Raw genomic sequence first — 27,339 nt, forward strand, 5'->3', positions numbered from 1 at the left:
TTAGTTTGCAATTTGCATAGTGGCGTGTCTGCCTGCGACAACACTGAGCCGACATATTCGAGGGTCTAGACGCGCACTAAGGCGACTCCAGCCTCGGGGTGACTAAAACATGCGTAACACACCGGAACCGTCATTTCGAAAGCTGTGTGGACCGATCTTGTTTGGAAACACAGCTGTATACACACGAGCGTGTCCTACGCAGTCCGCGCTTGTCGTCTGCGGACCGCGTGGGGCGAGGGGGATAGCACGGGCAGAGCAGCAGCGTAGAGGATGGAGAAGCGTGCGGGCGAGGCGTAGCTTGGGAAGGCCTGTCCGCTCAGGCGCATTATCTCATCACGCGAATTTTCTTGCGCCAATCGCGGCGGAGGGAAGCATTCGCGGTCGGAATTCACGGACGATCGATTGCGTATGGGATTTCTTGTCCGATGGCATGGCCGAAGGGATCTTATTCTCGGCGTCACGTTTTGGGTGACCAGTGCATGTGGCTTCCGCGTTGCGGGTAACGAACGACACTGAAGTGGCGACGGTCAAAGGCGACCTCTGGCTTCACCAGAAGCGTAAGTAGGGAAATGTTTACCACCGCTTGCACTTCCTCTTACAACGACAGCATGCGAAAGTTTGCTCAAAAACCTTGTCCTACCTTACCCATATTTGAGGAAATTAGCTTAGGACTTGCTCTCCCGCTGAACACTGGTTGTAAAAAAATCTTCTTCGAACTGCACATAAGGCCAAATTAAGAATTTGTTAAGAGTAGCAATGCGGAGAATTTTGGGTAGTTTGTAGCAGTTGCACATATCCAAAAAAAAAACAAAAAAAAAATATGGAAAACAACGCGGACAGGAATAAAGATTAGATTTGACCCCGGTCGTATGTTTTTCTTTATCGCACTCCGTGCTTTTTGAGTTGTTTATTCCTATAAGTTGTCTTCCATTATTTATCTTTTCAGGTTTGCTTCGTACCGTTTGTCGAGATTAAACCTTAGCTAAAATTATAGTTTAGGCAATGCAATATATATGTTGCTCAACTAAAAGACTATTCTGATCGTTTGGAAATCGAGCAAAGTTCTCTTTTCTTTTTTTGTGCACGCAATACTCGGGTTTCTGTGCGTGTGGTTCGTTTAAAATCATATTATTCATTTATTGTTTTCTGTGTATTTTATTTTAACAAGCTTACGTGTTTCCACAATTCCCATAAAGGTGAGCCACTTTTACTTCGCCACGACTAATCAATAGCAAGCAGGACTCCTTTTTTTGCTGGCTCCTCCCCGGCTAAGTATATACGGGAGGCATCTTTGCTTAATTGAAATATAAACGGGGCTCCTATTAACTCTTTTACCGTTTACAAACACATTAGCCGTCTCTTGCCCCCCGCCCAAGGAACTTCCTGTCGCTCCGTTTAGGCAAACGTTTCGAGCCTGTTGATGTCAACATTTTTTGGACGATGAAGTTCTACAGATATTACCAAGTTGAGCATCTAGCAAGGTGTAGTTCGGCCGTGCTATATAGCAGAAAAGGGGGATTGGTCGTCTTACAGGAGTAGTAAATAGTCTCCCATAAAATCTCTAGCGAAGAGGTCATTTTGTTAATTAACTAGAAAACTCGTCATAAATTATTTCATGAACGCTGCAAAAAGCGGTGCTATAATGGGTGTTCGTCCTCTCCATTGACCGGAATTTCGCGGGGACGTAATTTGCCAACAGCGCCTCCTTCCGGGGTTTTCAATTAACCGGTCTATAATTAGTGTCAGTTTAAATTCAGACGCAGCAGCCGCTACGTGTCAAGGAAACCAATCAATCAGCGTAATAGGCTCAAGTCACTGGGCCTTTTCTGTGTATGATTGGTTCAGCGATGGTAGGACACATACATAAACTTGACGAACGTCATGATTGTACTCATTTGACTCTGTCCGCTTGGTCCCATCAGCTCTTAGCGTCGGCATGCACCTGAACTGTAGGTGAAACAAAGTATTAAATCACTGAGGACTTGGAAAAAAAAACACAACAAAAAAAAAACAAAAAAAAAAACAACGCAATGCGTGGTTTGCAACAGTCTTTCGATTCGGAATAGTTAGCGAATTTGGGAGCAATCTCATTGGCTGCGGAGTGATAGATGCTGAGGATTTGCCAAGCGCCGCGTTTCTTAAGATATCAGTGACTATTGGAAACTCCAGCCCGTCGCTCGCCCTCTCGTGGATGAACGAAGAACCAGAGGAGTGGGGACGACGGAGGAGACGGTGGCAGGGATTGTTGGTCTTGGTGCTGCTGTTAACGCGAGGTTCTGGTAGGCGTGTTCGTGCGTTGTGCAGCCTTAAAAAAGAAAAAAAAAACGAGTGCGATAAAATAGAAATTATTTTTTCCGCTACGCAATATTTAAAATTCACCATTTTCATTTTCTTAACGCACATCAGCATCTCTGTCACCGATGATATCTGCTCCTGCCCAGACCTCTTCGTGTTTGTAGCCAAATGAATTAATTTGAGAACACTGTTCAGGGTCAGCAAGCAGGCGCTCGGGAAATTTCGGAGAATCTATCCCCGTCTCTTCCGCCATATTGAGACTACCACCCCACCATTTATAGGGCGTTGGCGTTGTGAATAGTTCTGGAGAGTCTCCGCAGGTAGCTGTTGGTACAACGTTAAAATATTTTGGTTGAATTACATACTTTTCTTGAATAGAACGGAAGCCCGTCTTTGCAAATTTAGCTGCACGTAAATGATATAAATATATCTTGGTTATTTTAGATATTGGCATTAAAATTTATTTACATTTATAGCACACGTTTCAAAATGTTATAGGGTTAGCAATGTCTAGTACACACTAAAACAACACGTTTTCTAGTGTAACGAATGAAATGTATTTTTGTAATTGTTTGTGAGTTATTATTGTAAGCAATCGTACTTACTAATCGTATTTACTTACATCTAAATTGCTCAGTACGTGTGTTTGAAATCTGCCTAGAACACGACACTAAGATACCATTACATGAAGAATTATATATATAATCTCAAACAATCCTCGAGCTCGTAATATATATTCGAAATTTAATCATTAATGTGATCATTGACACTATGATCGAAAACAAATGCATAAAATAAAAATTATTTTAACTACTGAACAAAATCAAGACCTATGAACAGCACAAATAATCTTCTTTTCTCAAAAACGCCAGGATCCCGATGATTCCCTTTGGCTATATCAACTTTCGTATTTTAATGTAGCATATATCCAGTTATTGCATATATATTGGTATGTTTCTTAAAAGATAACATGGTCAAAACGAAAACTAGGCACTTTACACACTAGTCTACTCGTATTATTATGTTTAAAATCGTTTTAATGTTAAGCCTAACATGTATAAACCTGTATAGGCAGACACAAGAAACGAACACGAAGAGATGAACAAGGACAAGCGCTTGTCCTTGTTCACTCCTTCGTGTTCGTCCTTCGTGTTTACGCGGCCCAGCTCATTTAGCACCATTAACCAACTTGCACAACAGGTCTTGATATCCCGAACTGTATCATGGGAATGGTTACTCATTGTTAGGTTTATACAGCCTAGATTGCACGTGCATATGTTTTAAGACGAAGAAAATAATATTCGAGTTGAGGGTTGGGAGACAACCGGGCTTACGCGATCGTATCCAGCTTAGTTTCGTCACAGCCGAAACCATGACTTCGACACTCGCGGTCAAACATATGTCACAATTGTTGTTATTTGGCCCGAACTCAAACTTTTATTGCGATTCAAGCAGCGAGGTAGACTCGATCAAATAGTTCAACTTGGAATGACCTTCGTCAAAAGTACAACGGCGTTTAGAGCATTAACATTTTATTTGGTACAGCCACGGGTGCGTTAAGCCTTGTCCAGGGAAACAGCTCTATGTTGTAAGAACCTGTTGCGTCCTTTCTGTAGAGCCAACGTGGAGGAAGCCCGCACATATTATGTGAACGGCGGCGCGCTCCGTGTACCCAAGACGACAGTCACCCTAGTGTTCTGTTTATCATTTTGGTTTTATTTATTTTTTAACATCTCATAAATGGCGGTTTTAAATAAGCTTCTGATATTGCATCAAAAGTCGAATTTCTAAATGTTATAGAAACAAGCATTTACATAAAAACGCAAACCAAACGAAATCACTGCTCAAACAAATTGTAAGCAATATGCGGGTGCACTGCGGGCCGGTCTTGGGCAATTGAATATACCCATGACCGAATGCGAAACGGGTGCGCCTTCCAAGGCCGTGATACATTTGTGAGGCGCAGTTTGTTTCCTCGCATCGGAAGAAAAAAACGCGCGAAGAGACAACTAAAAATAAATGAACTGTCAGGATAAAGCATGCTTCAGTCTTCACTGAAACGTATTGGCACAAACGAGCGATTGCCGAAGCTGACGAATATGCGACTCCTGGCGTGCAGTCACGCCAACAGAGAGGGATCGAAATTGCGTGGCGCGTGCTGTATTTATAGCACGGTAGAGGTCGACAGACTGCAGCCCTTCACGACACAGTGGTCTTGAACGCACGGTCACAGAACGCCGCTTTTCTGTCTAAAGCGTGAAACACATGTTAGCAAGAATCGCGTCGCGTCGCGCCGACGCTATGACGTGGCCCAATGCCGGGCCGTCACGTGCGACGGTTGCTATGGCTACGCTGCTTGGCGGCGCGGTTCGTCCCAACTTTTGCTCACATGTGTTTTGGGCAGGGCTAGAGAGAGATACTCCAAAACGTATTCGGGAATGCAAATACTGAGATACATGTATTAAGGCACGCAATACAGATTCTGAAATACTTTGCCTTTTACTGAGACACTCCTGCAAAAAACGGCGAAAAAGTATTCCATAATAGAGATATAGATACTTAGAGAAATGTATTTGTTCTCGAACGGTGCTACGTAGGGAGGGTGTATTTCGTGGCGAAAACAAATGGTGAGTTATGTGCTCCTTTTTTGTGCGATTTTATGCACTACGCCTTACCTAGAACTCTTTGCTTATCATTAATGCCACTAAAAATGGTGTCACGCCCGTTGAAGTACATTGTTCTAGAACTGTAAAGAGTGATTAAAGTAGAAGTTTGGGCTAGTTGGTATTTCATGATTAAAGATTAAAACAGCGCAAGGACACGGACAAGAACAAGAAGGACTCCTGTTCTAAAGAAAAGCAGGGTTGCACCAAAAAACACCACGACCAATTCGTAGACTGTGTGGAGGGAGTAGTGTACTCTATTCCCCTCTCGTGTGGCAGGAGATACGTCGGGCAAACGGGGCGATGCCTCAATGATCGGCTGCGGGAGCACAAGTATAACGTGTTTAGAGTTGTGTCAGGTCACCTTGGCCTGCACTGCCGAGACTGTTGCTGCGCTCCCGTCTTTGACAAATGTGAAGTGATTAGGAAAAATAAAGACAAACTCACTCGGGAAATCATTGAGGCGCGGGTAATTGGAAGATTGGGGCAAAACTGTGTCAGCATTCCGTCACTATCTTTGTCAGATAAGGAACGTTCCTATTTAGACAAACAGTGACAGTGCATAGGGATGGCTAGTGAGCACGTGGTATCCAGGTCAAGGTTTTTATTCATGTTTGTTTGTTGTGACAATACACTATTTATACTCGCTGTTAGAACGAATAAACTTCAGTTGTAAGTCAGAGCCTTGTTTGTCTACCTTCTTGTTCTTGTCCGTGTCCTTGCGCTGTTTTAATCTTTAATCATGTAAAGAGTGCCTGTTACGCTTGGCAAAAGGCGTCTTCCCGAAATGAACCCTGTTTCGCAGTGAAAGCGAATGTCACACTGTCGGTCTTATATGTTTCTGAGTCACCTACAGTGGACAACAGAACCGTTCCTTTTCTCCTTTAAACTCCTTTACAGCGTTCGCTCTGCTAAACGGGAAAGAGTGGAGGGCTTTGTGAGAGCAGTTGACATTGTTATTCTTGCAAGTAACCTTATAGGGCGGATGCATATTATGAATTCCGAACCAACTGGCACGAAGCAGATGTTTTATTTTTTTTTAATTTATCGTAAAAAGGACAACAAATGAAACGAGATACCTAAGCCTGGCAAAGTATCGCGATACAAGAGATACATTGAAATTGTAATTCATTACCGAGATACAAATACATTTTCAAATGTATCTTGATACAGAGATACAGATACTCGAAAGTATCTCTAATATACTATCACGATACTGCCCTGACCTCGGTTCAGGCTTCAGGCTTTCGCCAGCCACGCATGCATGCACACATCGAGTCTCTTTTGGTTTGACTGCCGAAAGCACCGATATCTTTTTTCATCTACTGCTTTACTGTCATTAGATCTTGGAAAGGGTTGAAATGTCAAGAAATCATAAATGACAGTACCAATGAGGCAAAAAGAAAAATCTTAGTTAATAATGACTTGCCAAAAAAGCAAAAAAAAAAAAGAAAAACCGAGATTGAAAGGTGAATATTGCCCGGCCACTCCTGATCTCGCTGTATTTGAGAAACTGCAATGTCGCACGTGGCGATTTTATCGTTCCGGCGGTTAGTACCTTGTGTTATTTTTTTTTTTTAGTGCCGATAATATATTTTTGTTCAAGGGATTTGGGAACGCACGTCCCCAGTTGCATGCAGATAAAATGACTCCTTTCTGGCTTAAATAAATTGAGGCTAATATAATACATACCATGATACTTAACGTTCCCACGACATTTCCACAAGCGCAAATACCGCCCAGTGTCGGTTAGACAAGTGCCACAGCTAGAATACATACGGAAAGAAATGTTCACAAAGACAAGTTATAATCTAAGAAAAAAATACTAAATAACAAAACGATGCCTTCTCGTTAAGGTTAGCGACCGTGGTGGACCTCTGGTTCTGAGTGTAAAGTGGAAATTAGCAGATTAAGTACATAACTTTAGTATCCAACTTTGGAAATATTTCTCTTAGTTGCCACATTAAGCTCAAAGATGTGCTGCCAGTTCTTTATATGCCATAGCTGCCGTTAAAAATCAAACTACTAAATTTGGCTAAGCGCTTTTCAATGGCATATTTATTCCCTGAGAAGACTAAATACTAGAGCTAGTTGAGAAAGAGTGTCGGAAGTCCCAAGAGGAAGTGACGTAAACCTGCATAGAGGGTTTGGGAGCGAGTCATCGCAAGGCGATGCGGTGATTAGATTTATTCCAGAATGTTTTACATTCCACTACGCAGTCCACGATAGTTATTCTTCTTCTTCTTCAAAAAAAAAAACAATAATAAATTACATGATGAAAAAAAAAAATAACGCGCCCGACATTTTCCTTTCTCGGGCATGTAGCTTCGCGCGCTTTTTTTCCCTTTGAGTTGGTGTGGCGGACTCAGGACGCCAACTTCGCAAAGAACAGAGTGGAACAAAGCGGAACAGAATTTAGTTGCTTGAAGTTTAGCACCAGGTACGAAACATGTCAACGACGGGCTGCAAATTTCTAGTTGGGGTGTGCTAGCGAAAACGAATACGTAAAAAAGTTGCTTAAGTTTTGGTAATTATTTGTATAATTATCACTTAAAGCTCCCTACCTTACGGTTGACGCTGTCGATAACGTTATCTCGAAGCAATCATTTCTTTATTTCAAGAGCCATTAAAATTTAAACAGGAGTTATTCAGTTTTTAGTAAAACTCCTAGCTTGTAGATGTACGAAAACTTCGCTTATTCCGACATAAATACAGTCTCAGCCAATCTTATTTGGAGCAAAGTTTGGTCGTATATAAAAATTGTAAAAGCTCTTTCTTTGTAACCTAACTGCTGTGCTAATAGCAGGATATCCGTCGTGTTTTCCTTTTCGATTCCCACCAAAATCCGTAAGCGCACGAGGATAGGTGTGGAGTGACTGCACGGTTATTCTTTGGGCATTTGGAGAGGGCTTTAATATTCCAGTTAATAGTGGCATTCAGATTTTCCCTTATAAATATGCGGATTATCTCGGTAGCCGCATAAGTACAAGTCTGGTGTGAGCAATTTCGAATGTTACTATATATATATTGTTGTTACCCCTCCCTTAATAGCCTTCAAGTAAGGCTGACAGTATTGTTAAATAAATAAATAATAAATGTGGAGTGCACAACTTTCGCAAAACGTAATCCGTTCACAAGACGGACGCGTATTTGCTTCCTGGAGTGGTGGGCATATAGAAGGTTCTGCCAGAGCGACAGAAAACATTGATCGGGTTGATATTGATCGGGTTGCAACGAAGAGCTGCAATCAAAGGCAAACGACACAATAGCGTTCTAGACTTCGAGCTAAGTATGTGCGCTGAATCTCAAGATAATCAACCCCGTAAACAGAGTAAAAGCGACCGGAAATGTTTGTGATTGAGAATGAAAAACCGGCTGCGGGATCTGAATCTGCTGACTGCCAAGGTGTTCGATAATACGTACGGTGACTGTGGGGAAAGTCCGCATGGGTGCGAGCCAAGATTCCAGCAAACAACACTTCTCCGCATGATCTAGCGTCAAGCATTGATGCTTCCATGAAATGAAACTAATCCCTTTCGCAATCGATAGTCGCCGGTTGCTATCGAGTGTGTGAATAAGATTGACTGCAAAAGTACTTCTCTCGACGTCTATGTTTGGTCACGATTGAGTGTTTCTGTGTCTGGCGGTATGGTGATTATAAAAGTGGTTGATATTCTCGAAGTAAACAGTCAAAGCTGAAACCAGAGAATCAGTCATACTTTCTTTCCCAGATTATGTCGAGCAACGGCAAATTACTCTTTGTCTTACATGTAGAATAAAGGTATCGTCACAGAATCCGTACCAATTATTAAAGTTGCCATATCTACTAAAGCCTATCTAAGATATGTGAGGGAGTTCATTTGTATTTATGTGTATATTCCAAAAAACATGCATCAATAAAATGTTATTCGTTCAACGAAGCTGGAACTTTTTCTAATATATTGTCAAAATATTAAACTAATGTAACACAAATATTCGGAATGAACTTGATGATTTCTGCATACTGTCGCCAATACCCTTGTATGTCGCAAAATTATTCATAATAAAATAATTAAACATTAATCTTGTATTGTTTAAGTGCATTGGTTTATATTTAAGTGTGTTGGGCCTACCTTGTAATAATATGAACATAATGTTCAGCACTTTAAAAATTGGAACAAGCATTATCCATTTTCAGAGGGTGATTGTCACACAAGAATACAGAAAAAGTTGGTAAAAAAAGGTCGTCTCGGCCAGAACGTTAAATGTATTCACTTTCCACATTCTGTACTATGAAATATAAATTTTACTGACGTTAGTTTGTAGAAAATATCTTCTGAAGTATTTGTGAAAGAAGTTCCGGAGAAAAGAAAACCCCGTTTTTCGGTCTTTAGAAGTAAGCTATACATCGCAGAAAGCTCGAACTCTGTGAGAATCTGAAACTAGTGGTTGGGATAGAACGCGAAAGATTGAGATCATGACGTAGCATTTGTCAGAGAATAATTGAGAAAAAAGAAAATTCTTTATGAGCCGACTTCCACCAAAGCCTACTATCGCTAAAAAATAATAATATTGTCAACGCTTGTGAAATTTATATCAGTGAAAAACACTTGTCGATTAGAAAGATAATATTGTTATCTTTCTTTCTGAAAATTTTGTTTTACTGAAATCGATGCTACAGGAGCTAACAATGATGATTCTTGTTTTGATAATATTATTCATTGATAGACATCGGCTCATAGCCAAATGTTTATCTTCTCAATCATATTTTGACCCAGGTAACGCCATGTTCTCAAACTTTCGTCTTCTATCACAACCTCTAGCGTTACATTCTTACGAAGTTTTAAGTTTCAGAGATGTATAGCTAACTTTTCCCGACTGAAAAATGCGGTTCTCTTTTCTCATAAAGCACGTTTATATCTTTCAATGTATGATGTATGCTTCTGCTCACAAAATAAGAGATAATAAAATCACGAGGACTACTTTACTTGTTTAATGCTCGGGAAAAGCTTTAGATGGCTTTTTTATGCATATATTTTGTAGAATGTTTTGGCTGAATGACAAAGGTATGGAATCGCAGTCCACATCATGCATTGAGTGAACATTTTCAGCCAAGCATGAAACCTATCCATTAGGAGAAATCCTGCGTATGCCGAATTCCGTTCCAACCTCAAAAACTAGGTATTTTTTTTACTTCTGTCTCTTTTTTTTACTTTATATTGAAAACGTACGGCAATGTTAAACATGTACAGAGCGCGACACGGTTAGCGCGAACAAGCGATCGCCGGATTTTTCAGTTTTTCCCTATGAAACTAAGGGAAGTCATCTAAGTTTTACTGCTAGGGAAAGAGCTAATTTAGTTCTGTAATGTAAGCGATAACATTTCGTGCTCGCTAATACTATTTAGAAGTAAAATGCGAAAATGCGCCGGTGTCGTGTTCGCGCTAACAGTGTCGCGATGTGTACCACGATTCAAACTAAATCTCAAATGAATACGTGCAAACCTTGCAAGGATAGGAACAACTGAACTTCTTAACAAGATACTAGGAATAAAATAGCAAGAAAGACCATTCTGCATCGAAATTGTCATGGTCGTCACACATTTTTTTTGTGTTAGTTACTGAAGCACCAACTATAAGTAACGTGAAATGAACTGGGACAACAAATGAATACAAGACAAAGGCAGAGATAAGATACTATTTTTCAGAGGAATGTGTAGCTCGGGATTAAGTTAGAAAAATGTTAGGCAAAGAAAAAATACAAACTGATAAATATGCCTACACTTTGGTAGGACGCTTGCATTTTTTTGAAATTATGAGGAAGCAGCGGCTTGCGAATTATAGTTTTTTTCAAATCAATGCTGCAGTAAAATAGTTCTGGGAAATAATTAATATATTTTTTAATGTGCAGAGAAGTCGTTAATTTTCTTTTTAAAGGTCTGAGTTAACTTTTGTAATTGTATTTTGATCTGCGTTGCAACAACTCCAACTCGGAGCTTCAAATTGTGTAGCCTGTGATACGGAGATACTCGCATTGATTGTAGACTATATGTGAAAAGAAAAGCATTTTAATTGTTTTGTGATGAAGAAATTGTAAGAATTTTGGAGCGCTGGTTTCACGTGAACATATGTTATTGAAAGAAGTAACACACATTTTTTTATACTAAACATCACGCGACCAACAACTAAAACCCAAATAACCAAATATAAAAGCTTCGTAAAAGTGCAAATGATATTATAGGCGACGGGAAAGATTTCTATTGTAGTGGTATAGTACACTCCAGTACATTTTTCTGCACATTTTTGCAATCTTATGTCTGTTTGGTATTCATGGGATATTCCTCGTGGCTAGGAGGGTTGTCACGTATACACGAGGGATGTCAGATAGACTGTATTGTGACTACGACGCAAAAAGGGAAGCAGCACATAACATTTTACCCTAAAAAATCGACGTTAATCTTTCCATTCCACAGTACAACTGATTTGCATTTGCAGTTCCCGTGTTTCTAACCTCTGCGTCGTCAATCATAGGATTTTCTCAAATGACGAGGTTGTCTCCCCTGTGTGGCAATTTGTGACTAAGACAATCGTTAGAAATTCCCAGGCTGAGTCAGAAGGAACAGCAGACTGTTTCTTAAAATTAAAAATAAAAACGTTTTGCTGAATCGCAAGAGATGTTGCAGATACAAAAACTACTAAAGACGGGGGTAGACCATGACCGTTGTTTCGCCATTCCGTAAGCGGCGAAGGTTTCGAAGACAAGTTTTAAAGCGTTTGTACAGAACCTAATAAGTTGCCAAGACTCAATATTGGTTTTCCAGTTCATGTAGAGGTTGGCTAAAACACTTAGAAGTGGAGAGGGTGAGAACGCGCTCGTTTTGCATCTTCTGCAACTGACAGGAGCTCGCGCTTAAAATGAAAATCTTGGAGTCTTTCGGGAAATCCCACCTTAGACAGTTGCTTTTATAATTGTTATGTGCGTCTTAGCCACACTTCATCGTTCGCCTCTCTCGAATACAGGTCTAGTTCGCGATATGGCGCTTCTTTATAAGGTGCTTAACCCTGTTCTTGATTTCCCCTTGCTACAAAGTAGAATCCCATTTTATATTACTGGACGAAAAATACATTTTCATATTTCTGTTTTGCCATTCTGGTTTTGAATGTAGGCCTCCACTGAAACGCATGACGCTTATATATGGCACGTTAGAAAGCTTTGACGTGGACTTCTTCACTAGTATATTTTGAGGAGTTCAACAAGAGTGCATAGAAATGATAAACAGTTAGTCATCTTTCTGTATTTCGCCTCATACACGTGCACCCCTCTATAGGCCTGGAAGCTCTGTGAGAACACAATAAACATGAATTCAATTAATGATACAATTAATTAATTTTAGAGCACGATGAGCGCGGACCACATGTTCACTGAGAAAACGGCCCGTTTCAACTCGCAGCAGCATGGTCCGGACAGCATCCACAGCTGGCTCACTGCAGGAGCATGTGCGCTTTCCACCTTCTTCGCCTTGGCTCCATTGAGGTCGTCCGGGATCCTTTATGTCATCATCATGAAGGAGTTCAGCGTGAGCCGAGAAGAAGCGGTCTGGACCATCATGCTTCTTGGGGGGGCAAGAGTGTTGTCAGGTGAGTTTCTTTCACGGCTTTACTTTCAATGCACCTATCCGTACCCTACAGCGTAATGAGTTACAACAGCCAATCATTGAACCTATTTCAGTTGCTGTTTTCTTGCCAACGCGTCAATTATATAAGAAATGACAAGCCTTTCAAATATCAGGCTTCTCGTTAACGTAAAATAGGACTTCTTAGTGCACAAACAAATTGGTAGAAATACTGGCTACAATGATTCTTGCCCGGCATCTCTCGTAGTATGCGACAGTTCTGCGATACGTTCTGTCATAAGGGCGCTACTGCAGAGCTACCGTGTTATAACAAGGTACTGCGAATTTCGTAAAGAATTGTACTAATTGTTTGTGGCCCCCAATCTTCTTACAGCTCTTCTGTTGCCTTGTGCATGGATGGATGGATGGATGCTAACGGATGTACTATTTATATAGGGCGGTAGCTTGCACCACCTGTACTAGAAATTAAAAACCAAATGTATGATCTCCTTCCTTCGCTAATTTGCTTACCCTCTGCAATTTCGTAACTATAACCAGGCGGTGTGGGATATCACTAGGAGAACCTTCGGGGAATCAGCAAAAAAACAAAACTTCACCCCCGCTTCTTCCGCCCTGCGAGGGAGTCGCCAATATTCCTGTGGTCAAACCTAGTCGGCGTTACCCCGGCACTGGGCCCACTGGAAGACAGGGCGGAGGCTTTGGGCCGGAGTCAGGCGGAAGGGGGTCCCAATTTGCGTCTGCCCTGTGTACCACAGCTGTGTCAGCTAGTTTTATTTAATTCTATTCTCCCTAAATAATTTCCTCCAGTCTTCCGATTTCCTCTTTGTTATTAAGATGCACTTATCATCCATTATTCGAATCTCATCTGCATGCCCCAGCTCTCCGGCTGAACACGTTGTCCCCTCCGGGAGGGCAGGAGCTAGCCATATGCACCTCAACACCTCATGCTCTAATGTCTCATTTTTTTTATTGGCATTCAGAACACCTCGTATGCACTTTTTCATACCTTGTCTTACATGTCCTAGTCCTCAATGCTCCTGTTCAAGCATCGAATAACAGCAAGCTCCACCGTACATTATCCTACCAATGTATATTCCTTATTTCTTGTTTTCGTACCAAACATAGTTAAGGCTTTATTTTCCTGTATTCTTTCCCCTCACATCTTTCTCTGGGCTTATTTTACTTTCATTTTACTTTCTTTTTCACAGAGGTAGCCTGTTTTGCCCCTGAACCTGACTGTCGGCATTGTAATTTTAGTTTCAGGGTACGGTTTGTTCATTTAATGTTCAAACGTTTTATGCATAGAGGCTTATACACTTTTCTCGCCCATCGTGTATCCTCAATTGTGACCAAGGCTGTCACAATTGAGGATGCACGATTTGACAAGGATCAAGTTGGCAGTGCACAAGGCTCTGATGCGGAGGCATGGGGTTCGAGCCCTGCTTTTCTAGTTTTTATTTTTATCTTTCTTTGCTCCTCTGGAAGGTTCCAGATTAATGTTGGCACTTATAGACCAGATTGTTTTAGCGTAGCTCGTAGACGAGAGCGGCGCTCTACTCCCGACACCGGACGGGGCTTGCTGCACAGGTGGGGAATGCGGAAATCGCGGTGGTACGCCGCAGTACGCACAGTCTACACGATTGCTTTGAGAGTGCCGTTTGTATTTCTGTCGTGTGCGATTTTAACACCGGTTTTAACTCCAGCGCACACGGGGAAAATGTCTGCTAAACCGCACTCCCCGCGAAGTGCCCGAAGGGCGGCACCCTAGTCGGCAAAAATATGGCCGCGAGTTAAAACGTCGAAACTTCGGGTCCATACTATTTTCTGCCTTTTTCTTGACAATAGAGTGCACATAAAACCAGCAGTAGCGTGCTGCGTCAGTCATTCTTAGGCACATAGATTTTTGTCCTTCTGTTAGCCGACATCGACGCAAAATGCTAAACAGTAGATATTGTATTTTGTTGGGAAACATGTTTGTTACCTTAAACCGTTAATTGTTGCAGTCAGTTTTTGTGAGAATATAGCACTCAGTTCATATTAAAAAAGTCATAGTGTTCTTCTTGATTTTCCAAAAAATTATGAAGACACTAAATGAAAGGTAAACTCCTCACCACTTTCTCTTTGCGATGTTCTTATGTCTAAAGTGAATCAATAAGGTGGAATGTCGGTTACAAAGAGACAGAACAGATTTCATCCCCCATCACGCACTAATATTTAGCCATAATGACCAAAGTCATAGGTTCAAAATTCCATAGCAGTATTTCAGGTCGTTGGGACCAGACCCGTACTTAGTGATATAATACCTCCCTTCTTATTTTACCTGCGAAGTATGTTGAATAGTTGAACCGGTTACGCTCACTTGCAGACTCCTAAGTTTAAATAGGGTAGCAACTTCGCACAACTTGAGAAGCCCAGTCTTTACAAAAAAAAAAAAAATACAAAAAAAAAAGGTTTGATTAAAAAAAAAAAGAAACTGTGTTTTTTCATTTACGTCGGTAAGTCGAGCCTTTATTTATTTTGCTCTTTTTGTCATAGGACTGCTGGCGGGACCCCTGGGCCACCGCTTCACTGCGCGGCCTGTGATCATTGTAGGAAGCGTAATCTCAGCCCTCGGTGTCATGCTCAGTTTCTTCGCCGACTCTATTGGGACGCTGCACGCCGCCTTAGGAGCAGTGCACGGTGAGTGATTTCTCCGGCGTCCATATATTTCGATATGGTATTTTCATATTCGTATTGTACTTTAGGAGCGACATATTACTGAAGGAAAAATTCTCTGAACGTCGTGGAAAAAAAAAGTTATCTTAGCCGCTTCATATCAATGCATATATAGTGGGTAACGTCTAAAAAATGTCTTATGTAATGACACGGGAGACGTGTGTTTTTCTCTGTCGGTACTGCAACTTCAATATACTTCGTCTCGCCCTACGATGGACTACACTCTAAAAAATAACCATGCGTTTACTTTTCTGCACAACACTCGGAGAGCCAATCACCGCAACTTACGGAGGCAGGTCAGCGAATGACGATGCCGAAACATATGTTTCAACCAATAAACGCTGTCCGAGTTGTGGCATTGAGCAATGCAAACCGTCACTCTTGCTTTGTTTAATGTCTCAACTCAAACTGCGTTTTTTGGTCCAAACATATGTTCCGGCATTGTTATTCGCTCAGCTGCCTTCGTAAGGTGCGCTTATTGGCTCTCCAAGTGTTGTGTGGGAAAGTAGACGCACGGGCTATTCTTAGAGTGTAAAGGCAAAAGCCTCGGACCGCGAGATCCAATCACGAGCCACTTAGAATTTGCGGAATATTTCTCTTCGATGCACGTATCAGTGCCTGCGTCTCGGATCATTGATGGGTATGAATGGAGAGTGGTTCTAAACGAATAGCACTGAGTGACTCAACAATTTTGAATTCCGAAGAAAGCCACGACACACAAGCGCTTTGCAGTGTCGAAGCTATAGAAATCATGCAGGGCTTTTGGATTCGGGGCATTATTCGTACTCCTCAAATCTGGATGTCGTAGTTTAGCTTGAAACGTGATTGCACTTGGCGGCCCGTTGCTTTGGACTTTAGTCTATTGTAGGATTAGACAAATTATAGCAAGGTTTTTTTATTTTGAATGGTTGATAACAACCCCGTCAAATATAATTCTACAAAATAAAACGGCAGAAATAACAAGACCAGCATCTCTTTTGGCAGATATGTTCATACAGCGTCAGAGATTAATGGCGTTATTGAACATTCCGGAATTGAAAAGCGGAGAAAACAAGAAAGAACGAATGGCGTTTGAAGGTATACCTCAGTGGCACTCTGGACCGTGGAGCAGGACCGCCATTCCCAATGCTTCCATGCCCTATCACTTTTAACTCTTACGAATTCTCTAATAGGGTAGAACAACATGCGTATTAAAAGGAAAAACTTTTTTCTAACATGTACTCAGAAAGTTCTATGAAATATTAAATCAAGCCGGAAGCACAAGTCATCTTTTATTAAAAAGTAAACCATGCACTCTAAAAAAAAAGGGTACCACCTTACACCCTTTTGTCCCATATAATACACCCCAAAACTTAATTTCGACGTAGAGCGCCCTATAGTCGAACAGACGGCACCAAATTTTACCAGGGGCTTGATAACGGTGCGATATAACTTATTAAATTGTTAAAGTACGTATCAGAGACCAAAGAAAGAAAACACGGAGCTTTTGCAGTACGGCCAAGAAAACTGCGCTAATCTTTTTTGTGGTCAATATTACGTACATCAACTATCTTAATAAGTTGTACCACACGGATATCAATCCCCTAGTAAACTTTGGGGCCGCCTCTTCGATTATGGGGCGATGTTCGTCGAATTGAAGTTTTGGGGTGTATTATATGGGACAAGGGGTGTAATAATACACCTTTTTTTCTGAGAGTGTGCCAGCTTTTGCGCACACCACGAGGGAATTAATGATTTAAGTTTCATAATGCGGACAAGCGGAGAAAGCGACAGAGGTAGCATTTAGCCTTAAACTTGTGACAGGCATTTCGATTCAAAGCGCATATATGACAGAATTGATATTCCAGCATGTTTGGCTCATCTTAGTTCCGATTGAGCGCAAAGAATAATTCTTACATATCATGCACTGAAGTGTGGCACAAACGCGAACATCGCAAACATGACTTACTCATAAATTAAAGCACTCGCCAAACTTCAACCTTTACCACATAAGTCGTTGCGACGAATAGACACTATATTCCGCATTAGTAGGATTGACAGAAGGTCTTCATTTTGCAACAAAAGAGACAAACGGTAAAACGGGTGCTCCCTTGTTTGTTCCGTTCGTGTCAAATTCCAGTGATCCATACTGAGGCTTTGTGGTTAGGTGAAGTGAATGTGTAGACATTTTTCATTTTTATGTTGAGGGAAAGTTAGGAAAATATGATATAGGCATTTGCTTGTAAACTTCCTAAGTTCTATCGTTCACGCTGTTCAAGCATGCGCATTACAATTTATTTATAAGGTGCCAGTACCTAAATTAACTTTCGAAAATACTTATGAACGTGGTTACAAAGTGCTCATTTGGAAGAAAAACGCGCTATCTTCAACACAAACGCACAAATATGTATGCAAGCACGCACAGACAAACGCCCACAAGTATAAAAAGAGACAAAATACAGATACTTGCTTGCGCACGCACACACGCCAGCACACACACACACAAACTCACGCTCGTACACACAGACACACATACTAAAAAAAAAACACGCACAAAACAATGCGCACTCACAAAATAAAATTTATACCGCTGGAAAAGAGCTCCCTCCTTTCGACGCAACATTCGTGGGCTGTACAAATGACTTAGTTGCAAAGAAAGACAATTTCTAATCTTACTTTGCGTGACCGAAACCGCTCAAGGAAGTAGCTGCCGCCTGTCACGCGCTGGTAAAAATAATCTGACTTGTTAAACGTGGCTTTGACGACAAAAGGAACGCTTGGGGTAAGTATAAAAATAGGTTGGTATAGTTTGGTATAACTTGATTGTGCCAATTCCGCACACATTGTAGCGGTCACTTTGTAATGACTTGGCAATGGGTAAACTAATGAGTTTTAAACTGACTACTTCGGTTTCTATTTGATAAATTATGTAATTATAGAAAGCAACAAAATAATTCAAAAAGGTTCTGACTCACCTAAGCGGGAAGGATTTTTGTTGAATAAAAAAGAAAGATTCCAAGTCTTACACCTGGAAATGTACGACGCTTATGAACCGAGCTAAAAATAATCAGTCCAAAAACCAGACCACGAAGCGTTTTCGTGTGTCGATGACATGTATGGTGAAAGTGACGCTATTTTTTTCCTTCTTTACTTTTGCTGCTTTCAAACCGGGAGTGTCATTTATATTACTCTAATTCATCACAATCTGGCCCTTTACGTGATATCCCGTACCTGCGCTGTCTAGGCCGTCGAAAACATATTAAAATGGGCGAGATAAGATAGCAGACGTAGAAAAATTGGTTGAGCGACTTAAGAAGCGAGGCTTTGCACGCGCGTTTTACGGGGGGTTGCCACGATGCTGTTATATCCGAAGCTACACTGTTACCCAAATTTTGATAGAACTGAAAATGTAACGTATGATGGGCTGCAATTCTTCAAGATAAACGGCAAGGGCCCGGTTCATAGTTTCTGATATTTCCTCACTGCACTTTTTTGACAGCAACGATGAAATCAATATAAGCGTCTGTAGGGGTTTGTGAGTACAAATAAAACCTCTATTGAAGATTGCCGCTTTTGCCAAGGGAGGAGGCGTACGAAGCCAAACGTCAAATGTTGATGGCAGGTTAATCAAACATAAGGTATTTCATCGAGGAATATTATACGCCATTAAACGTCGCTGGACGCAGGCTGAGATAGGCACATGGCAGAACCGGATATTTGTTCGTGCTATTCACTTAAAGCTGGAACTTTTCCCCTTGAAAGTCGGCACTACTCGACGTTGGAGGACAAACTGCCATTTGCCCTCAATCCGACCAACGTGTGCTCGATCCCGATCACTGATCACATTAGGCACCCCTGCGGTTTTGGATGCACCACATCACCTTTTCTGACCGTCGCAATAAAACTGACCCAATCAAGTAAGAAATTAGACTCAGGGCATAAGTTCCGTATAAAGATCTTTGACTGCTTGGCGTACGGAATGCTACGTGACCACTGCTGACACGCCACACATCTGGGTTGAGCAAAAGAACCGCTGACCCGTCAACGTCTTCGTCGGGATCACGCGCGGCTTTGGGTCAGGCATCTACAGGTTTTCCCGCTCATTTTAATCCAAGCGACGACCAATTTAATCCCGGGGTCACTCAATTTAATCCAAGCGCCATACAATTTAATCCAAGCGCCACACAATTTAATCCCGGGGTCAGTCAATTTAATCCACAATATATATATATGCACTTATTGTGTTCAGTGGTCGTGTTTTGCTTACACATTTGGGAACTTAGAATACTTGTTTATACAATATGAATTTTGGGGGGAGCAATTGATAATTTGTTCACTAATCTGATTACTTTGAGTTACTAGTGCCACTATTGACGAGGCTTAATTGATATGTTGGTTACTCTTTCTACAGCGCAGCTATTAGGCACCCGTTTCTGACTTAAGCGGCGTCGGCGTCGCCCACGCCGTCGGCGTAACCACGCGGTGCATGATGGGCAAATTCCCCCGCTAAATTTAGCGAAAAATTTCCTCGCTAAATCTAGCAGAAAATTTTCCCTGCTAAATCTAGCGGTACAATTTTACTGCTAAATCTAGCGGAACATTTTCCCCGCTAAATTTAGCGGAAAATTTTCCCCGCTATATTTAACAGAAAATTTCTCCCGCTAAATTCAGCGGAAAATCTTCCCAGCTGGATCTAGCAGAAAATTTGTCCCGCTAAGTCTAGCGGAAAATTTTCCCCTAAATCTAGAGGAAAATATTCACCGCTATATTCAGCTGGAAATTTTCCCCGCTAAATCTATCGGAAAAGCTTCCCCGCTAGATTTATCGGAAAATTTGCCCCGCAATGTCTAGCGGAAAAGCTTCCCCGCTAAATCTAGCGGAAAATGTTTCCCGCTAAATTTAGCGGAAAATTTTCCTGCTAAATCTAGCGGAACATTTTCCCCGTTAAATTTAGTGGAAACACTTTCCCCACTCTATCTAGCGGAAAATATTCCCCGCTAGATTTAGCAGAAAATTTCCCCCGCTAAATCTGGCGGAAACTTTTCCCAGCTAGATTTATCGGAAAATTTGCCCCGCAAAGTCTAGCGGAAAAGCTTCCCCGCTAAATCTAGCGGAACCTTTTTCCGCTAAATCTAGCGGAATGTTTTCCCTGCCAAATCTAGCAGAACAATTGTCCGGCTAAATTTAGCGGAAAATCATCCCAGCTAGATTTAGCCGAAAATTTGCCCCGCTAAGCTTAGCTGAAATTTTTCCCCGCGATATCTAGCGTAAAATGTTCCCCGCTAAATTTAGCGGAAAAAGTTTGCGCTAGATTTAGCGGAGAAAATTTGTAGTGCCAAAGCGCGACACTTATTGTGGTGGCTCACGCAACGTCTGGAGCTAATAGGGTATTTTCGTAGATCGTTTCTGCTGTCCCGCAACGCTCTCCGCAACCAGCTAAGCTAGCCGGAACTCTACAGTCAAGGCCATCGGCGCGCCGGCGCAGTAGCGGCTTCTTTGTTGTGGAGGGCTTAGCGGAGGGGGAAACACGGCCTACAAAAACTCCCTATTGACGTTTTAAGCGTGCAACACGAGCAGCACCGCTGGGACCGAGCTCCGGGCTCGAACAGAACAGCACGAGACTGGCAGCGTTCCACGGTGCAGCAGGGCGTCTCAGCGGAGCCCCCTTTTGATGATCTTTTTCAGTTTTATTGCGGTTATAAAGATCAGTTTGTTAATTTGCATCGACGGACGTCTTTCCTGAACCCCACAATTTTTCCGCTAAATTTAGCGGGGAACATATTTCTCTATATTTAGTGGGGAAAATTTTAAGCTATATTTAGTGGGAAAATTTTTCCGCTAAATTTAGCGGGGAAAATTTTCCGCTAGATTTAGCGGGGAAACTTTTCCGCTAAACTTAGCGGGGAAACGTTTCCGGTAGATTTAGCATGGAAGATATTCCACTAGATTTAGCCGGGAAATTTTTTCGCTAAATTTAGCGAGGAAAATTTTCCGGTGTATTTAACGGGAAAAAAGTTCCACTAGATTTAGCGGGAAAAATTTTCCGCTAATTTTAGCGGTGAAAATTTCCTGCTAGATTTAGCGGGGAAATGTTCCACTAGACTTAGCGGAAAACAATTTCCGCTAGATTTAGCACGGAAAATATTCAGCTAAATTTAGCGGGGAAAATTTTCCGCTAGATATAGCGGAAAAATTTTCCACCAGCTTAAGCGAGAAAACTTTTCCGCTACACTTCGCGGGGAAATGTTTCCGCTAAATCTAGCTGGGAAATTTTCCCGCTAGATTTAGCGGGGAAAACTTTCCGCTAGATTTAGCGGGAAAATTTTCCACTATATTTAGCGGGGAAACTTTTCCGCTTGACTTTGCGGGGCCCTTTCGCTAAATCTAGCTGGGAAAATTTTCCGCTAGATTTAGCGAGGAAAGTTTTCCGCTAGATTTAGCGGGGACTACTTTCCGCTAGATATAGCGGGAAGAAATTTTCCGCTATAAGTAGTTGAAAAATTTTACACTAGATTTAGCGGGGAATATTTTCCGCTAGACTTAGCGGGGAAAATTGTCCGTTAAATCTAGCTGGGAAATTTTTTCGCTAGATTTAGCGGGGAACATTTTCCGCTAGGCATAGCGGAAAAAATTTCCACTAGATTTAGCAGCAAACTTTTCCGCTAAACTTTGCGGGGCAAATTTTTCGCTAAATATAGCTGGGAAAATTTTCCGCTAGATTTAGCGGGGAAAACTGTTTGCTAGAGTTAGCGGGAAAAAATTTTCCGCTAAATTTAGTGGGAAAAATTTTACACTAGATTTAGCGGGGAAAATTTTCCGCAAGACTTAGCGGGGAAAATTTTCCGCTAAATCTAGCTGGTAAATTGTTCCGCTAGATTCAGCGGGGAAAATTTTCCGCTGGATTTAGTGGGAAAATCTTTCCACTAGATTTAGCGGGGAAACTTTTCCGCTAGGCTTTGCGGGGCAAACTTTTCGCTAAATCTAGCTGGGAAAATATTCCGCTAGATTTAGCGGGGAAAACTTTCCACTAGGTTTAGCGGGAAAAAATTTCCGCTAAATATAGCGGGAAAAATTTTACACTAGATTTAGCGGGGAAAATTTCCCGCTAGACAGCGGGGAAAATTTCCCACTAAACTGCGGGGCAAATGTTTCGCTAAATCTAGCTGGGAAAAGTTTTCGCTGGATTTAGCACGGAAAGTTTTCCGCTAGATTTAGCTGGGAAATTTTTCCGCTAAATTTAGCGGGGGAATTCACCCATCATTCACCGCGTAGTTACGCCGACGGCGACGGCGACGCCGACGCCGCTTAAGCCGGAACGGGTGCCGAAGAGCTGCGCTCTAAAAAGAGTAACCAACATATCAATTAAGCCTCGTCAATAGTGGGACTAGTAACTCAAAGTAATCACATTAGTGATCAAATTCTCAATTGCCCCCCGAACTTTCAAATTGTACAAACAATTGTTCTAAGTTACCAAATGTGTAAGCGAAACACGACCACTGATCACAATAAGTGCATATATATATATTGTGGATTAAATTGACTTACCCCGGGATTAAATTGTGTGGCGCTTGGATTAAATTGTATGGCGCTTGGATTAAATTGAGTGACCCCGGGATTAAATTGGTCGTCGCTTGGATTAAAATGAGCGGGAAAACCTGTAGTCAGACATCAAACTCAGCTTCTTCGAACGTTCGAGAGTTTTATTTCTCGAAGCGTGAAAGGTCGTATATAACCGAATTAGACACCTGATCAGCTGATTTGCAGATCGGGCGCCGAGCTCGCAGTGCAGCCGTTTGGTGATGCCATATTGAAAGCAATCAGTTAATGAAGAGAAGGTGGAGCTTTAATGTCTGCTGCTGATTTCTAGTTTTATTTGTGATACCTCAAAATTGACAGAGTAATCTGTACACCATAGCCTTAAGTATACGTTTCATGACTGTTATTGGTAAGTGCCATAGAAATTAATCTTTCACTCTTTTTAAATGTCTCAATAGCGATTTTTAAATATTTATTTAGATCACATGCGTGGACATCCGTCCACGCGGGATCAAAAATAAAATGAAGAAGTAAGGAGTCATCTTGTTGGTTTGGAGGGCGCAGACAATTGTGAAGTACGTTCGACCAAAAAAAGTCGCGTTGTAATTTTTTAGATATCTGACACCACCCTGTATCGTCTAAAAAGATTTAAATAAAAAAGCTTGCAATGGGTGTCAGAGACTTTAAAATACAATAAAACTCATAAATTCTATCTGATAGACTGTGATCAAAATACTAGAGGATTAAGTATACGCAAGCAGCTGGAATGACAGGGGTCATGTCATAGTCACAAATAGGTTAGCTACTCCCAGGAGACGTTTTACAGTGATCCTTTAACTGGCTTTGTTGAGTCTGCATAATCACAGTTTCGTATGCACACGTGACGTCGCAAGAAATTTAAACTCACTCATACCGCAATTGTATCATTAGAGTACCTCACTTGCGCCATTCGTTCTTACTCCCATGCCGAACATAATGTTTATGCATGGTCACAAGTGAATAATGCACGAATTTAAATCAAAGACGCTATAGCCCTCCCTTCCTTCTCACTCCTTAAAAATCTGTGAAGTAGCTCAGCGTGCACATTTAAAAAAAAATCTTATGCCTTATTTTATGTTTCATCACAGGTTTCGGAAGCGGGATCGTCTACGCAATGAACCCCATAGTAATCAGCGAACACTTTGTCAAGTACAAGGGACTGGCGATGGGCATCAACTTCGCCGGATCGACGCTCGGAACCTTCGTCTTTCCCAAGCTTCTCGAATATCTCGTGGGTGTGTTCGGATTTCACGGCGCCCTACTTATCTTCGGTGGCTTACTACTCAACTCCGTCGCGTTCAGCCTGTTTCTCCGGCAGCCCGTCTGGCTCAAGTCAGAGAGCACCACAACTTTAAACGAAGTCACCGATGAAACGGAGTGCCAAGGGCGTGCCGAGCAGTGGACCATTTCGGGATCTATAGCCGACAGGGACGCTATCGTTAAAGACAAGCCCGAATCGATGCTCATGGGCTTGAGCATCTTCAAGCTTCCCATGTTCTACGTCATCACCTATTCGTTCATCTCATTCAATTTAAGTTACGACTGCTACAACTCCCTTTTCATCGACTTCGCCATCGACAAAGGAATTCCGATGAGCAGTGCGGTGACTATGATGTCTCTTTCCTCGGTGCCTGACCTGGTTGGAAGGCTGGTCCTTCCTGCTGTGACGGATCGGGGACTGATCAAGAGGAGGACATTAATGATGGCCCTGCTCGCTCTAGTCGGGGTCCTGTACATTGTGCTGCCTTACCAGCAAGGCTATGACATCATCTTCGTGCTAACGTCCGCTGTGGCACTTCTGCTCGGCTGTGGAGTCGTACTCTTCCCTGTACTGCTCGTCGAGTACGTCGGCATAGACCGAATGGCTATGGCGACTGGCATGCTGACGGCCCTGTCGGCAACGTTTTCCTTTGGCAAGCCGTCCATTATCGGTAAGTTTATCTCTGTTAGTAACATGGTGTAATACTCCAAAAAAACAAGGACGAAAGTGAAGGGAGAACTGGACAGGACGCGGCGTAACTTTCAACTGAATTGTTTATTTCGATGACACAATTTTAATAATATAAAAGCAGGCACACTTGGCAGAACACAGTGATATGGTCTAATTATTCCCCCCTCCCCCCCCCCCTCAAATGCCAGCGTCATTAGTTCTTCAAATTGTAGAATTTCATCAGACAAGGACAATTGCTTACACAATAATTGTCGCGGTGGGACCTAATCAAAAAGGCTTCGTGAATTTCTCTGGTCGTTTTTGTTTTGTAATGGCCCAGTTCTCCCTTCGTTTTCGTCCTTGTTGTTTTGGCGTATTACACCATGATGCAAAAGCAGCTAACCCAACTAGACATCCTTACTCTGTTAGTAATTTTGTTCGTATTTTGTTATTATACGAATGTTTTTTCTTGTTTTAGCAAGAGAAGATTATGCTGATTGGTCGGTTTTCGTCTTTAACCTGCATCGACCGTTTTTCGTTTTGTTTGTGTTTTGTTAAATATACAATAACTGTGGAACATTTCATTCACTAGCCTGAGGCCATGTATTCAAATGACAACTGTGTCGCCAGTGCTTTGGAATAAAATAACTGCGGTTAAAAATTATGAAATAAGAGGGTAATTATTTTGTAAGACCCTGTTAATTTAGTAGGCGACATGAAGATGTTTAAGCTTATGTAGAAATTTATTTTTCAACAGGGCGCTATTATAAAATTCACATAATTTTTAGGCAGTAATCCTTACAGATTACCTAAAAAATACTTTAACAAAAGCAACATCGCATCTTTCTCGCGAAGTAAATACAACAACTAAGCTCTGAATCATGAAAAAAACGCTCTGTTTTTTATCGACTCCAGTATATTTTATAAAAATTAATTTTCCTTCATCACGACGGAATTTTATAGCAAAAAAACATATCATGTAACAAAAAAAATTGTTTTCTATTTTTATTTTTTATCAATATAACCACACACATCGAATAAATTTAAAAAGTTGTCTATCACCTCGCTGCCTTTTTGAAATAACAGTAATTCGTTCAGGAAGGAATTTATTGAAGTAAACCTATTGATTAGCGGCACACTAAAATAAATTGCACATTACATTTTCCTGTCTTTCGACATGCATGAGTTTCGGAATGTTTTAAGCGTCTTTATTGTAATATAATTACACATGAAAGTTTACTATTTGTTTCCCTAGTACCAAATGGCGCAGAAATATTAGCATGCTCTAGTAATTCATATATTACGAGCGAACGCTGCAGAAATAAATGACTTCAATCTTAATAGTCAGGCTAAGTGGCTCCGGTGCAGACCAATACAGGGTACATACTACGATATAACGGGCGTCCGCAAGAAAACCGAACCCTGTTTTTCGCACCGCAAAAATCCACTAGACATTGCGGAGAGCTCCAGCTTCGTCAGAGCATAGCCCTAGCCGTTTGAGCAAGATACCGAATTTTCGGCACCAACCGCTATAGCATTCAAAAGTTATAAGTTATATTCTGAAATTTTCAGTGGAAAAACGGGGTCAATTTTCGCCCGTTTTCAGTTTCTGGCGCCATAGAGCTGAACGTATTCGAGAGCTCCTTTGGCTGCCATTTTCCCATTGAAATTTTCAGAAAAGTTTATAACTTTTGAATAAGATAAGGGGTGGTGCTGAAACTTTGGAATCTTGCTCGAATTTGAGCTGGAGTGTGAGCGCTCCACGATTTCGTCGTCTATTTTTGCGGTGTAAAAAACAGGGTTCGGTTTTCTCGCGGACGGCAGGACGGCTAAAGGCTCACAGAGCTTGCATTCATGTTCCTGATGTATAGGATAAAACCCTTGGCGGTCTTTTAAAATTTATTTAGGATTTTCAACAAGAAATTTAAGCTACAGTCTATTTATTTATATCAAATTTCAGAGTGTCCTGCAGATTTGCACAACTATTTAATGGTTATACTTCAGAAGTAAATAGCACCGAACACTCTCTATCTAAACAGACGAATGATGTACGCTTCAACATCCCTTTCGTCGATCTAGAGTTTTACATTTTCACCACGCAGGTTTTTTTCGCGACACCCTGGGATCCTACCACTACCTGTTCGTGGTCTGCGGTTGTGTCGCCATCTCAGCGTCGTTGGCCTGGGCGGTTGTAGCAGCAGTCAGCCGCAACACCGTCAAGACAAAGTGGACTCTTCAACACGCCTTTACGGGAAGAGACATTTCCCCGGGAAAGTTTTCCTACCTTCCCTCCCTAATTATGCTCGACGACGGCCACTACGTGGACTACAAGCGCGTGGCGCGGCACAGCGTGTCGTCCATATTTTACTGAAAGTCAAAACATTGTTTCATTGTAAACTATTCACTTCACCAATCGCATAGAAGGATGCTGCGTTTCATAAGCTGGAGTCACGGATGGTTGCCGAGAGCATTTCATTGTACATCCCTGGCTAGCCCAAATACTTCATCGTTACAACGTGTTCGAAAATCTGATTTTCTTCACGGTCACTGTCGGCCTAAGAAACACGGGC

General features: G+C 41.7%; 1 protein-coding gene across 3 annotated transcripts; it reads left to right on the plus strand.

Moving 5' to 3' along the window:
* The first annotated feature begins 226 nt into the window (after nucleotides 1-226).
* Nucleotides 227-27,339, plus strand: LOC8027264 (monocarboxylate transporter 12). Of its 3 annotated transcripts, none has more exons than XM_042290761.1 (5): nucleotides 227-557; nucleotides 12,388-12,574; nucleotides 15,106-15,249; nucleotides 23,928-24,772; nucleotides 26,873-27,280. In XM_042290761.1, exons 2-5 carry the CDS (start codon nucleotides 12,499-12,501, stop codon nucleotides 27,188-27,190), a joined length of 1,383 nt encoding a protein of 460 aa, XP_042146695.1. In that variant the 5' UTR covers nucleotides 227-557; nucleotides 12,388-12,498; the 3' UTR covers nucleotides 27,191-27,280. The 3 variants fall into 3 exon arrangements, with proteins under 3 accessions (XP_042146695.1, XP_040078512.1, XP_002407680.3); XM_040222578.3 differs by having other exon boundaries at nucleotides 12,391-12,574; XM_002407636.5 differs by lacking the exon at nucleotides 227-557 and adding an exon at nucleotides 4,665-4,922 and having other exon boundaries at nucleotides 23,928-24,770; nucleotides 26,872-27,339.

The sequence above is a fragment of the Ixodes scapularis genome, unplaced genomic scaffold (assembly GCF_016920785.2).
Source record: "Ixodes scapularis isolate PalLabHiFi unplaced genomic scaffold, ASM1692078v2 PGA_scaffold1__304_contigs__length_218370807, whole genome shotgun sequence".
Lineage (NCBI taxonomy): Eukaryota > Metazoa > Arthropoda > Arachnida > Ixodida > Ixodidae > Ixodes > Ixodes scapularis.

Coding starts and splice junctions, on each gene's coding strand:
- LOC8027264 (XM_002407636.5), top strand. Junction 12,575..15,105: donor GGGGGCAAGAGTGTTGTCAG/GTGAGTTTCTTT, acceptor TTTTTGTCATAG/GACTGCTGGCGGGACCCCTG. Junction 24,771..26,871: donor TGGCAAGCCGTCCATTATCG/GTAAGTTTATCT, acceptor TTCACCACGCAG/GTTTTTTTCGCGACACCCTG.